General features: G+C 39.6%; 1 protein-coding gene across 1 annotated transcript in view; it reads right to left on the bottom strand.

The window, feature by feature from the left end:
• pde5a (phosphodiesterase 5A) overlaps positions 1–11,050 on the bottom strand; it is a 129,632-nt gene extending 118,582 nt beyond the window's left edge. The window contains exon 1 of the mRNA XM_023346291.1: positions 10,815–11,050. Coding sequence (XP_023202059.1) covers positions 10,815–10,819 — 5 coding nt within the window. The 5' untranslated portion in view covers positions 10,820–11,050. The remainder of the gene's footprint in view (positions 1–10,814) is intronic.
• Positions 11,051–14,992: the final 3,942 nt, after the last annotated feature.

The following is a 14,992-nucleotide window of genomic DNA, read 5'->3' as shown; positions in this document are numbered from 1 at the left end:
CTACATCAAGTACTGTATTGACACTGTAGCTGTGGATAAACACATCCGGGTCTTCCCAAACCAGAAGCCTTGGATGACTCAGGAGGTCCAGCGACTGCTAAAGACCAGGAATACCGCCTTCAGGTCTGGGGACAGGACCGTCTACAGTATAGCCTGAGCTAACTTGAAGAGCGGCATCAGAATGGCTAAGTCTGACTACAGGAGGAGGATAGAGGGCTACCTTGACAGCAACAACAGCAGGCAGGTGTGGCAGGGAATCCAGCATCTCACCAACTACAGGACCAACCTCGCAGCTGCGGAAGGCGACGCCACGCTGGCAGAGGAGCTGAACCTCTTCTTTGCCCGCTTTGAGGTGAAGCCAACAGAGGCAGCCACACTACACCAAGCAACCCACAACACCACACTCCTCGTTGTAGAGGAGCACGAGGTGAGGCGCACACTGCGGGCTGTCAATCCAAGGAAGGCTGCTGGACCTGACGGCGTCCCTGGACCTGAAAGACTGCGCCGATCAGCTGGCTGGAGTCTTCACCAGGATCTTCAACCAGTCCCTAGCCCTGTCTACAGTCCCATCCTGCCTGAAATCTTCCACCATAGTCCCCATACCCAAGAAACCTCACATCTCCTGCCTCAACGACTACCGGCCTGTGGCACTAACCCCTGTGGTGACGAAGTGTTTTGAAAAACTGGTCCGGGGTCACATCACAGCACTTCTCCCTCCTGGCTTTGACCACCACCAGTTCGCCTACAGAGCCAACAGATCCACAGAGGACGCTGTGATCACGGCCCTCCATGCTGCTCTGTCACATCTGGAGCAGCAGGGGAGCTATGTGCGGATGCTCTTTGTAGACTACAGCTCTGCTTTTAATACCATCCTCCCTCACAGACTGGTGGACAAATTGGGGGACCTGGGCCTCCCTCACTCCACCTGCATGTGGATTCTGAGCTTACTGACCAACCGACAGCAGAGAGTTAGGGTGGGAAAACATACATCCACTGCCCTCAGCCTTAGTACTGGCTCTCCACAGGGCTGTGTGCTGAGCCCCCTGATCTACTGTCTGTACACATACGACTGCACCTCTGCCCACCACAGCAACACCATCATCAAGTTTGCTGATGACACCACAGTGGTGGGGCTCATCTCAGGAGGCGACGAGTCCGCCTACAGGGGTGAGGTGGAGCGGCTGTTGCAGTGGTGCAGGGAGAACAATCTGCTCCTCAACAACTCAAAGACAAAAGAACTCATAATACACTGCTCAAAAAGTAAAGGAAACACTCAAATAACACATCCTAGATCTGAATGAAAGAAATATTCTCATTGAATACTTTGTTCTGTACAAAGTTGAATGTGCTGACAACAAAATCACACAAAAATCATCAATGGAAATCAAATTTATTAACCAATGGAGGCCTGGATTTGGAGCCACACACAAAATTAAAGTGAAATAACTCTACACGCTGATCCAACTTTAATGTAATGTCCTTAAAACAAGTCAAAATGAGGCTCAGTATTGTGTGTGGCCTCCACGTGCCTGTATGACCTCCCTACAATGCCTGGGCATGCTCCTGATGAGGTGGCGGATGGTCTCCTGAGGGATCTCCTCCCAGACCTGGACTAAAGCATCTGCCAACTCCTGGACAGTCTGTGGTGCAACGTGACGTTGGTGGATGGAGCGAGACATGATGTCCCAGATGTGCTCAATCGGATTCAGGTCTGGGGAACGGGCTGGCCAGTCCATAGCTTCAATGCCTTCATCTTGCAGGAACTGCTGACACACTCCAGCCACATGAGGTCTAGCATTGTCCTGCATTAGGAGGAACCCAGGGCCAACCACACCAGCATATGGTCTCACAAGGGGTCTGAGGATCTCATCTCGGTACCTAATGGCAGTCAGGCTACCTCTGGTGAGCACATGGAGGGCTGTGCGGCCCTCCAAAGAAATGCCACCCCACACCATTACTGACCCACTGCCAAACCGGTCATCCTAAAGGATGTTGTAAGCAGCAGACCGCTCTCCACGGCGTCTCCAGACTCTGTCACGTCTGTCACATGTGCTCAGTGTGAACCTGCTTTCATCTGTGAAGAGCACAATGCGCCAGTGGCGAATTTTCCAATCCCGGTGTTCTCTGGCAAATGCCAAGCGTCCTGCACGGTGTTGGGCTGTGAGCACAACCCCCATCTGTGGACGTCGGGCCCTCATACCATCCTCATGGAGTCGGTTTCTAACCGTTTGTGCAGACACATACACATTTGTGGCCTGCTGGAGGTCATTTTGCAGGGCTCTGGCAGTGCTCCTCCTGTTCCTTCTTGCACAAAGGCAGAGGTAGCGGTCCTGCTGCTGGGTTGTTGCCCTCCTACGGCCTCCTCCACGTCTCCTGGTGTACTGGCCTGTCTCCTGGTAGCGCCTCCAGCCTCTGGACACTACGCTGACAGACACAGCAAACCTTCTTGCCACAGCTCGCATTGATGTGCCATCCTGGATGAGCTGCACTACCTGAGCCACTTGTGTGGGTTGTGGAGTCCGTCTCATGCTACCACGAGTGTGAAAGCACCACCAACATTCAAAACTGACCAAAACATCAGCCAGACAGCATAGGTACTGAGAAGTGGTCTGTGGTCCCAACTGCAGAACCACTCCTTTATTGAGTGTGTCTTGCTAATAGCCAATAATTTCCACCTGTTGTCTATTCCATTTGCACAACAGCAGGTGAAATTGATTGTCAATCAGTGTTGCTTCCTAAGTGGACAGTTTGATTTCACAGAAGTTTGATTTACTTGGAGTTATATTGTGTTGTTTAAGTGTTCCCTTTATTTTTTTGAGCAGTGTAGATTACAGGAGGAATAAAACGGACATTACACCACTAACCATTGGGGGAAAATGTGTGGAGAGGGTAGCTGATTTCCGTTTCCTGGGGGTCCACATTGAGCAGGGCCTCACATGGAACATGAACACCTTCGAGCTGATAAAAAAGGCCCAGCAAAGACTGTACTTCCTGAGGGTTCTCAGGAGGAACAACATCAAGGAGAAGCTGCTGGTGTCCTTCTACAAGTGCTCCATAGAGAGCATACTGACCTACTGTATCTGCGTCTGGTATAACAGCAGCACTACGGCTCAAAGGAAAGCTCTCCAAAGGGTTGTGAATACAGCCCAAAAAATCATTGGCTGCCCTCTCCCCTCACTAGAGGACCTGCACAGTGACCGCTGTCTAAGAAAAGCACAACACATCACAAAGGACACTTCTCACCCCGGACATTCTCTGTTCACACTGCTGCCTTCAGGCAGAAGATACAGAGCAACCAGAACAAGAACCAACCGTCTCAGAGACAGTTTCTACCCGATAGCAATAACAAAACTAAATGCAATCAAAAACAACCATTAATCATCATAAATGATGTATGTGAGAATGTGGCTGTTCTTATTTATTTGTTTTTTTTGGGGGGGGTTACCAGTTATTTGTTAATTCTTACATTGTGTGTGAATTGTGAGACAGTTATTTTTTGTTTTTAAGCATATGCACTGACTGATGGCACCTTTTAAATTTCGCTGTTCTTGTGACAATGACAATAAAGATTTATCTATCTATGGAGGATGAAGATACTTCTGCTAAAAGACTCAAAATTTGTTACATTTATAGAAACTTGTATTGACAAATATTTTGAAATGAATAAAGATGAAACGACAGCTAGTATTAGATGGGAAGCTTTTAAAGCTTATATTAGAAGAGAAATTATCAGCTATAGCAGTAATAAAAATAAACAATATAACCAAGAATTAAAATCATTAGAGAGACTAATTAAATTCAGCAAAGCAGAACTTTATCAAGAGCAATGATCATACAAAATACACAAACTTAATGTTTTAAAAACCAGATATGATAAATTAACAACAGAGAAAGTGGCAAAAAAAACTTAATGTGGACTAAACAAGCATTTTATGATCAAGGAGAAAAGGCCGGTAAATTATTGACTTGGAGGATAAAACGGATGCAAGCGGAAAGAACAATTAACAGCATAAAATCAAAATCGGACATTTTAACCACAGACCCTTCAGAAATAAATGAAAACTTTAGAGAATTATACAAAATCTTGTATAAGTCTGAATATTTTGGAAACAAAGAAGCAAAAGCTGCGTTCCTTAATCAATTAAAATTCGAAACCCTTTGGGCGTGCCGTGGTGGTGTAGTGGTTAGCGCCACCCATATTTGGAGGCCTTGAGTCCTCGACGCGGCCGTCGTGGGTTCGACTCCCAGACCCGATGACATTTGCCGCATGTCTTCCCCCCTCTCCTTCCCAGTTTCCTGTCAGCCTACTGTTGTATAAGGGACACTAGAGCCCACAAAAAAGACCCCCTGGAGGGGTAAAAAAAAAAAAATTCAAAACCCTTTTAGAGGAGGAGAAAACGCCTCTTGATAGTCCTTTAACAATAAAAGATCTATCTGAAGCAATAGACAGCATGAATAGCGGTAAAACGCCAGGTCCTGATTCACTTTCAATATAAAACATTTAAAAATAAATTAACCCCACCACTTCTCAACATTTATGAGGAACTTGGTAAACCTTTCTAAAATGGATACAACTACTATATACCGATCCCACAGCACAAGATTTAACCAACAGTAACATGTAAAAACCTTTTAATCTACAACAGTCAACCAGGCAGGATTGCCCTCTGTCACCACTGCTTTTTGTATTGGCAATAGAACCTTTGGTGATGGGTGTTAGAGAAAATACAGGAAAATCAGGTATTAGAATTGGAGGAAGAGAACATCTCATTACCTTGTTTCACATCATATTTTTCATAAGTAATTTTAAGATCAGTATTCCCAATTTATTAAATCTAATAAAAGAATTTAGTGAATTTTCAAGATATAAAATTAATAATTCTAAATCACAGTTAATGTTTCTTAATGAAGAAGAAAGAGAAGTCCTATTGTGGTTACCCCATTTAAAACAACTACAAAAGGTTTTACATACTTGGGCATTAAGATCACCCCATCCCTCAATGAAATAAGAGCAGCAAATTATAATCGCCTTGTGGAAAAAGTCACAGAAATGCTAAATCAACGGTCAAATTTGCCTATATCCATGATCGGCTGAGTAAATTTATTAAAAATGACAATCTTGCCCAAATTTTTATACTATTTTCAAACACTTCCATTGCCACTGTCAGAGTTATTTTATGACAGTTTGGACAAACTATTTAACCAATTTATTTAAATAACAAGCAAGACTCCATTTAAAGCTACTCTATATGAAGAGGTGGACTTCAAGTCCCTAATCTCAGATGGTATTATATGGCTGCCCAACTAACATCAGCTACTCATTATTTTTGTCTGATAGGACCTGTAATTGGGTAGACATTGAACAGCAATCTGCTCCAGATTTCCCCTTAAACACCTTTCTAAATTCTTTGGATATAAAGACACTAAAAAACCCCACAAAGAACCCTTTCTTAAAAAATACAATTGTAACTTGGCATGCAGCACATAAACATATGGGTGACCGTCCAGAGCTATCACAATTTACCCCTATTTGGGGTAATGAAAGGTTCACCCCAGGAAAAAATGATGGAGAATTTAAACTATGGAAAACCAAAGGCATTCAGAAAATTAAAGATCTATATGCTGATGGCATGTTGCTTACTTTCGATCAGTTATGTAAGAAGTATTTAATACCTCCCAAAACATTTTTTTAAACAATTGAAAAACTATGTCATCAAAACTGAAATGAATAGTTGACATTCCACCCTTAACAAAAATAGAAGAGGTCTGTGTTGACTTAAAAGTTAAAGGTTTTCTTTCTGTGTTCTATAATTTGTTGATGCTTCCCTCTAAGGAGTCAACAATTGACAAGTTAGACGCTTAGAGAAGAGATTCTCTTGAAGATATAGATGAGGAAGACTGGAAGCTTGCTTAAAAGGACAAAAACAAACGATAAACACGTTTAACAATAAACGTGTTTAGTGTTAAACACGTTTTAAACTTCTGCAAGAAAATGGCTAATGAGAACCTATAAAACACCAGTTAGGCTTCATCATATGTCCTGTGATATTCCAGATAGTTGCACTAAATGTTTATTTGAAACAGGAACTCTTCTTCATTGTCTGTGGGAATGTCTTAAAATCCAGAAGTTTTGGAAGGATGTTATTGGGTGTCTATCTGAATTGTTTAAGGTTAAAGTCCCATTAGAGGTTAAAATCTGGGTTCTAGGAATATACCCAGTGGAATTTAAACAATCACACACTAAAACTAAATTGACAGACTATGGACTTCTTCAAGCCAGAAGATATGTTGCATTATGCTGGAGGAGCATGGACGCCCCCTCCCTGGGCCTCTGGAAGAAAGAAATTGCAAATTTGCTCGGACTGGAAAAACTAACATACATTGCTTTGAGAACCTCTGGGAGTCATATGGACTGAAGGCGGAGCTTATTAATGGATGTCTTGACTACAGTTTCTGTTCATATATTGTCTTGTTATTTTTCTCTGTCTTAATCTAAAGGGTTTTGTATATTTTTGGAACTAAACAAATGCAGGTTTGAATGGTGAGTGTGTGAGTGAATGTAAGTTTGTATAAGTACATGTTTAAAATGTTGAGTTTGTTGTTTGTACGTTTGTTGTGTCAAAAAAGAGACACAACAAACTTACAAACAAAATATATTGGAAAAAAAAGTCCACCGATTCTTCACCGTCCTTAGAAGTAAAACCTCTGGCAAAAATACAGACGTGAGGAGGAAGACACACTTTCCAGACTGAACAATTTCAGTGAAGTTAAATAGGAGCAATTTAAAAAGAAAATGTATCTGTGACATTCAGTGACACTGACACACCGACAGACCCATTCTGTCTGTATGATATCAGACAAAATGGGTCAGAAGAGGAACACTGCAGACCCGTCAGAAACTAAAGAACCAGACATCAGAGTCTCTTCATCCCTCAATCATCTCCTGAGACTGAAAAATATAAATGGCAATTTAAAGAACAAATCATACTGATAGATTATTGGTAAATAAATAAATATTGTGAAGAGAAATACTTTCTACATTACTTTGTTAGGGCTTTCTGTGTAGGAAAAATGTTGATATATTTTATAAATACAGTGTTTTGTGGTCAATGTTATTTCACTATTATTTTATTAACGTGGGTTGCCAGTTTGGATAACCTGACTTCCTATCAAGCTATGAGAATGAAGGAAAACATGCTAACAAAATGCCTCAGACCTGCAGCCCATAGGCTGTTCTAGCGGCTGGCGGAAGTGGCTCTTTGGCTCACTTATATATTAAATGATAAAATATTGGCCTATTTTTTGTTTCATTCCTTTTAAATTGCTTTCTAGGTTGCAATTTATTCACATATATGTACATTCAGTATATTATTATTGATACTTTAATTAAAGATGAATTGTATAAGTTTATGTGTGTATCAAACCAATTAGTCCTCAGTGTCCCTACAGCCCTTAGACTCAAAAAGGTTGGTGACCCTTGTTCTAGGACTTGGCAGGGGGACACTTGAGTTTAAATGTCTTTACTCAATATTTCTACAGTGGTATTGTGATGTATCTCATGAGTCAGTAACTATTATCCAACAAGGAGATCATTTAAATTAAAGTTTCATTTCTATTGTGGTTTGACTGCTGTATTTTTAAACCTACTTAACACAAAATTAATGTAATTCAGCTGTGAGGATGGAGAAAAAGAAAAGAAGATGACAGAGGAAGAATCAGGACAGACAGGGGAAAGCAACAAGTTGGTCTAATATTAGGTGGAAATGAGGGAAAGGCTACTTAATCCCAAGCATTATTTTTTAAACGTTATTTTTAAAAATTGTATTAAGATCTGTAATTTTGTACAACTAATACATAATGCTTTTTTGACCATATGACTTAGTGGAGAACACCAAAGACGAGGGGTGAAGAAGACAGACATGAGGTCAGTGATAGAGGAGACAAGTGATGACATCAGGAAGGAATAATAACATTAGGAGGGCAACAAAAAAAAACTAAATACCATGATGGCTTGAATTTAATTATTGTATTTTATAACTGCACAAATAAGGGAGACCTGTATGGACATATTAAACCTGGGGAAGGGGGGGGGGGGGTGACATGTTTGCATAGACCTCAGAAAGTATGTAGTTGCGCCCCTGGGTTTTGGTCAAGTTAAAGTCACAGTTAGACCTTCAAGTAAGTGGGATAAAGTTTTGTCTTATATGAGCCATCATCTTACATGGATCAGTGCACTGATTGCAGCTTTCTATCAGATCATAGATTATCAATCTATAAAACGTTTGACCTGCCGATTTCGATTTTAGCCAGTGCCATTTTACTTATTGAAATGTTGCTAAATATAGGAAGAAAGTCACTGAGTTGGTAGCAGTGGGGTCACTATTGATACTACAAGCTTTAGTCAAACCTCTCACTGCAGAGCAGAAGAGGAAAGTGGCTGATTTATAGACTTTGGCTGAAGTAGAAAGATGAGAGGATGAGATCGTCTTCACGTAAATATCGACCAATCTCCCAAAATTGAGGAAATCGGCGCGAAATTGGCACAATTTTGTGTTGGTAGTAAAAATATTGTAGAGGTAGTAAAAAAGGTAGTAAAAAGTAATAAATTCAACTCTGAGATTCCTGTATAAACCCTGAACTGAGTTCAGGGTTTTACAACTAATATATAATGCTTTATGGATTATACAAGAATGTAATTATGTCCATAGAAAGACCATATCCATGTCAAATAAAGCGCTCTTCATCAAAGTTGCAGTTTAAAAATAAATCTTGTAATCATTTCTTATGTTGAGCATTTCCACGTTTCAGCTACAACGTCCACTATTTAGTGAAAATGTGTCTCTATTCATTTTTTAATGGATTTTTAAATGGTATTTATTGTAACTGTTTTCTAACAATTCAAATGTTTACTTACTTTTTTAAGTTCTGTAATTCACAGGAACTTGCATAATTATCCTTATTCTTGTTATTATGGCAAACACCCCAAAATGTGTTCATTGTTGCAAATATGTAAAAAAATATATTTTTCATAAAAGCTACATACTGCAACTTTTATAAAATAAAACAAATATACTTTGAAAAATAAGAGTTCAAGCCAGGGACCAAAAAACCAAGATGGGAATCTTTTGTTCAGGATCTGACAAAGAGAGAATTAATACAGGAGGCTAACAACTGGTTAGGCTGACACACTGTTCCCCAGATGTTGAGAGAGCTAACAGTTGTGATCATAATAGCTGTGTTCGTTTCACCTGATGCCAATGTAAACACGACTCACTCTCTCCTTCTAAAGACCATTAAAGAATAGCAGCAGGGGACCTGAGTCCCACTTTGAAACCCTTCAGTATCACTCTTCTGCTCTTCCAGCCCTGCCCCCGGCCGGCCAGCTGGCCAGCCGGCCGGTCGGCCCCCTGCGCCACCTGGGTCCTGCACCACTCCATTCATTGTACAGGAGCATGATGTCAGATAGGTGCTCCTGGCAGTGAACCCCAAGAAAGCTATTAAGATGTCCAAAGAAGGGCAGCTTAAAATAAAACTTAGCAGTAAAAACTGCTTCTAGTTTCCCTCTTTTGCCTTCAGACCTTTAATTCCTTCACCTTACACACATCAAGACCAAGACTAAAAACAGCCTAATGTCTTCTTTTTCATCCAATTTCCACATCCTTTGAAACACAGTCAGTAGATAAACATCTCTGATCCCATGTGGTTATAAACAAAGCAAAAAGGCCTCTTGACATATTTCCACTATTAAAGAGACCAAATTGCAGGCCTAGCAGCAGAGCATACAGAGGCCTTATATAGTCACAGCAAACTCATCCTCATGCTGGAATGGCCCGAAGCAACCTCTCCAAAAAGCCAATACAGCTGATGAGTTTTAGAAGCAAAAAAGGAAAACAGTGTTCAGAATCCTGAGCTCACAAGGGAAATATGTGAAGAACAGCAGAGTTTTCTGTTTGTGAACAAAATTATTTGAGAAAGAGATTAAGTGAGAATGTGACATGAGAAAGAAACTGAAAGCACAGGGAATAGTAGGCAAAAAGCACTACTTAAAAAAAACATTCAAATCCAAAAGTCAAAAGTGTGGTCCACTATGTAAACTACTTCTAAACTGGGAGGAATCTGGGCAAACGTGATGATTTGCTGGCTTAGCTTTTCAAGTTCTATAACCCGGCCTACATGTCCCATGACTTCGTGGGAAGTATTGCTATGAAATGCAGGCCTGTATGACCTGCATTCTTCTTGCATTTTTGTTTCTCTTTTGGACAGGATGTGGTTATTGACATTTATTTTACTACGCTTTTTATGTGACAGATCATCTAAGTACAGCACCTTTGTGAAATAAAAAGAAAAACATACATTCTTTTGAAAATGTTTGGAGAATAAAAATAAGAAAAAGACATCTGATACTCATGAAGTAACTGGAGCTATGGGGTGGAGACAAATCAATTGAAAAGTTACTCAGAACGTTTGCTGAAACTTGAAGTTGAGTTTAGCAACTATGGTTGAGATGCAGCAGTTTTATCCTCTAATATAAGTAAGTCTTGCCCAGAAAAGATTACACTGCAATGATCCAGTTCTTCCATCATGAAGTTAGAAAGACTTCACTAACATAGCTGCTCTAACATAACTTCTTCTGGTGCTCTTTAGCACCACAAGTCTCTCATGCAAACTGTTCGTCTTCCTTGAAAACGGTGTCCTTTCCTCGTTTTCCCTAAACCACACACACACACAGGGGGCTCTCTCATAGTTCTATAAATGCAATTGTGGTTTGCTGAAGCCAGCTGCTGCCTCCATGTTCTGTTCAGCATCATACTCACCCCATGGCAGTGGACAGAAGTCCTCGTGGCTCTACCAAAGGAGTTTTCCTCCTGAGAGGTCTCCTCACTGTTTTCTCTCACTTTAGTTGCTTCTTTATCTGGAACTTCACAAGGTTTTCTAAATAATTTAAATGTGCTTCAGGTAGGCAGAGGTGGCATGACTATTAGAACCAGTCTCATGCTGGGAGCCTCTCAGTCTCTGTGGTTATACCTCAGTTCCCTTCAATAATCTGTGCTTTTCCCTCATCTCTCCTCCTCCTTCTCCTCCGTAGCTGGGAGACTGCTGGCCTCCAGGGAGGCTGTCCACTCTGAGACCCTCTCCTCCCCTTCTCCTCGGGAGCAGGGATATCTTGGTAGCTAATGTACTTCAAAAACCAAATCTAATTAGTGACAGACAACAATGAATTGTAGTAAATATCTGTTATTGTGCGATATAGGGGAGCAGCTATACAAATAGTCCTAGAAATTGCAGGATGACCAAGAACTGTAGACTCCTGTTTATTCGTAGATTTTCTGTAGAATGTAACTCCCAAGACATTTAAGGATTATTTGACAATTTGTGAAATTTTTATAGATTATATCTGAAATATCTGAAAGAAAATGCAGCTTGGGATACTGAAGTACTTTGGCGCAATGCTACTTGACATGCTATTGGCTGCTGTTTGCAAAGCAGCCAATCCAGAAGCCTCATTCATTTTGTTTGGTGCTGATTGGCTGTTTGCTTGGAGGTTAGCCTAGCTTCACACACTGACACAAACACACATATCAATGACCAATGGTGAACATGATCATAACTAGCTTTGTTATTAAAATAACATCCATGTGTTTGGATGTTGTTTTGTTTGAAGTAAAATTTAGTGATAGTGAGTTTGTGTGTTGGCACACTTCATGTTTCAAACACAACCACTCCAGCTTTTGTATATTTGGCAGGTGTGCTTGTTCAGAGAGTGACCACCTGCAGTACTCTGTCTTTGATAGCAGTAGATTAAAGCACAGTAAACAACACCTGCTTCAAAAGGTCACAGAGGGTTCATGGATTCAAAGAACCTCTGAAAGGAAATGCCAGTCAGATATTTTATCTCAGGCTCCCATCTTTCTTTTTTATAAAACAACAACTTTTGTTGAGACACAGTAAGACAGAAACTTCTGAATCGCATCTATTTTATTATATTACCAAAATTATGTATTTTTGGTAATATATAAGAAATTGATTTATTTTCAATATCCTTGCCAATCATTGCTTCATGTTCCCATGTCAGAACAACCATAAAAAAGAATAGGACATGTTTGTTTTCCAAATCTGATTTAAATTATGCAAATAGCTGTGCAGTCAGATTGAATAATGTTTTCAATAACCAAATAATTGAACATTTACTAATGCTAAACTAAAACTTTTTCAAAGAGCATTGCTTAAAGCAAAGTGTTGAGTTTTTAAAGCAGTAGAAAAAACCTAGAACTGCACTGAAATACATTGTAAGTCGATCTTGTTGATCTGGATGAAAACTGTCAACAGGATGTAACCCCCATATATGTGTGGGGGTTATATGTAATATAATATACGTAATATTATTGTTAGTAGTATTTTACATTTTTTGTTTCTATTGGATTTTGTCTTGTAATTTTATGCACTAGCAAATCGGTTTCTATTTTAATTTGGGTTTTCTTTTGCTACCAGAAACCGCCAGTAGATGGCGTCACAGGCATTACTGCTCATATGTTTCGACAAGAAAATAAAAGAAACATAAAACCAATCGGAGAAATGTGTAACATTGGAATATTAGAGTGATTTTCACTGTATAGCATTTTTGTTATATACAAACTTATAATGGTTTGCATACAGTGATATATATTTTTTGCAAGCTTGCCATTAGTTAAATATTATTTTTTGTTATAAATTGGATTTATAACTCCTGCATACTTATGGACTTTAATAGTAAATTGAGTTCTATATATATGCAGGTTGGTTTTTTTTAGAACTACATTCAACTTGGAACATCGTCCAGCTGCACATCACCGCAGGACTGGATTGGATGAGCCGAGCGCCAGGTTTCAACCCAAGACCTGGGACTGCTGGATCCGCTGCCTGCTTTGCACTGGATTAAGATAAGATTTTGGATCCAAAGAAACACATGGCCATTGAATTTGACAAAGACTTGACTGACTGACTTAAATTTCAAAAACTGAACTAAAGAAAGGAACTAAACAATAAGAAATCTGGACTAAAAGAGAGCACACTACCTGATATAATAAGGGTGGACACTTTCTGTTGGAATTTTTTTTTACCAATGTTCTGTTTAATTTTGTATTAAACAGTTTGTTCATTTTTCTTGACTATATGGTTGTTTGTGCTTATTATCCTCCTTTTTTGAACTTAGCAAGAAGACTAATTGTAACTACAACACTTGAAATCAAAATTTCTCAACTATCTGGTTGTAAGTTACACAAATTGGTTACAGGAGCATACATGAGTGAAGACAGGTCAGGACACTGCAATGTAAAAACTGCTGGGTCAGAAATCTAGACCTAGATCTAACAGACCTGGGTGGGTATAAGGCACCCATATAGTTAGTTATGTCTAATAAAAAACTATAACTAGAGTTAGTTAATACTTGCTGTAGATGTGCAGACATTTTTAACTTTACACACAGAGTACATTGTGGAGGTATCACAATCAATCAATAAAAACTTCCCATCTAAGTATTATCTCTGACATGAACACTGAACTAAGACATCAGTCATTAGCCAGGAGCTGACAGCGCATTGAAGAGTTATGGACAGGATGTCTTGGGATTTCTGGGGTTAAGAGTGTCAGCAAGCAGAAGGGATAAGAAAACTCTTCATTCAGAGTGTTACCGACTTCTGATCACTTCAACTGGAGAAATGTTTCCTGATTTCAAAATTTTGGTTAAATCCAGTCTCCAATACAGCATCAGAGCATAAATTCAGACATTTGATTATATACAAGTGGCCACGGAATCCAGGTCCATGTGGACCAGGAGTAAATAGTGACTTTGTCAGGACACTGTATGGTGAAACATTCATAATTATGTGCATTCATTTAATTCCACTCTTTATATGTACTGGGGTCAGAGTCAGGGGTTGTTGTCACAGTGGAGAAGAAGTTACAGGTATTCATCTGGTTGATGTATGACGCCACAATGTTGATTCTCTGTTCAGCTTGTTGAATATTAACTAATCTGAATGGAAATTTAATGTAATTACATTTGTCTTTTTTTTTTTAAATGACAAGTAACAAGAGATTGTGATGGAATTTTTTTGAGGTCGTCAGTCAAAATGACAGAAATTGAAAAAGTCTATCGATATACCTGCTACAGACTTTGAGGTTGTGATATGTATTGGCTTGCAGATTTCTTTGTTATTGGTTAATTTATTTTCCTTTTTACGGTGGGTTCATGCAGGTTTTTGGATCAAACTTATTTAATTTTCTGATATACTTTTGTATAGATAGAGATTCTCCAGAAGAAGAGCCTTTCACCAGGACCAGGGTGGGGACAGTTTTTCAACACCTTTTGGATTTTATTGTCACTGACAGCTTTATTGTGCCTGAGGCAGTAGAAGTCAATGACAGTGCAAAGCTGGTCTGTGAGGCTGGCCCACCTAAGCTGAAGCATTCTTCCTGTCCCCACCAACTAAACAGAAGTCTCTGAGAAAAGACAGAAAGTAAGTCTGAGGAGTAAACACACACTTCCTGCAGAACAAGTACTAGAACAGGATTTGTGTTCACCTGTATAGGAACAACTTTACTGATTTACAACAGCAGCTAAAATAATCTGTAACAGTTTGAAAAGATATACAATAAACAGGGTTTAATTATTGTGATCTCAAAAATGTTTTTCCTGTACATTCAAAACGGGTTTAGAAATATAAATCTGACATAAATTCTTTACCGCATTTTTCGAATTATAAGTCGCTACTATTTTCCCACGCTTTGAACCATGTGGCCCGGTGCAGCTTTTCTGTGGATTTTTATTTAGTCGCCACGGCACTCTTTAGCAGGAAGTGAATCATTGAAAGTCAAAATTGGAAATCAAAGACGAAAGGGCTAATTTTCCCCATGTCTTTTTCCCAAGACATGGGAAAAATGTCTTGTTATAAGTGAAATAATCTGCCAGTGGAACTAGTAATTTTGATCAATATTAAGGAATTTTTGACTAAAA

This window comes from Xiphophorus maculatus, chromosome 14, assembly GCF_002775205.1.
Source record: "Xiphophorus maculatus strain JP 163 A chromosome 14, X_maculatus-5.0-male, whole genome shotgun sequence".
Classification (NCBI taxonomy): Eukaryota; Metazoa; Chordata; class Actinopteri; order Cyprinodontiformes; family Poeciliidae; genus Xiphophorus; species Xiphophorus maculatus.
The sequence above is the reverse complement of the archived record's forward strand: the minus strand, read 5'-3'. Positions and strand labels throughout refer to the sequence as shown.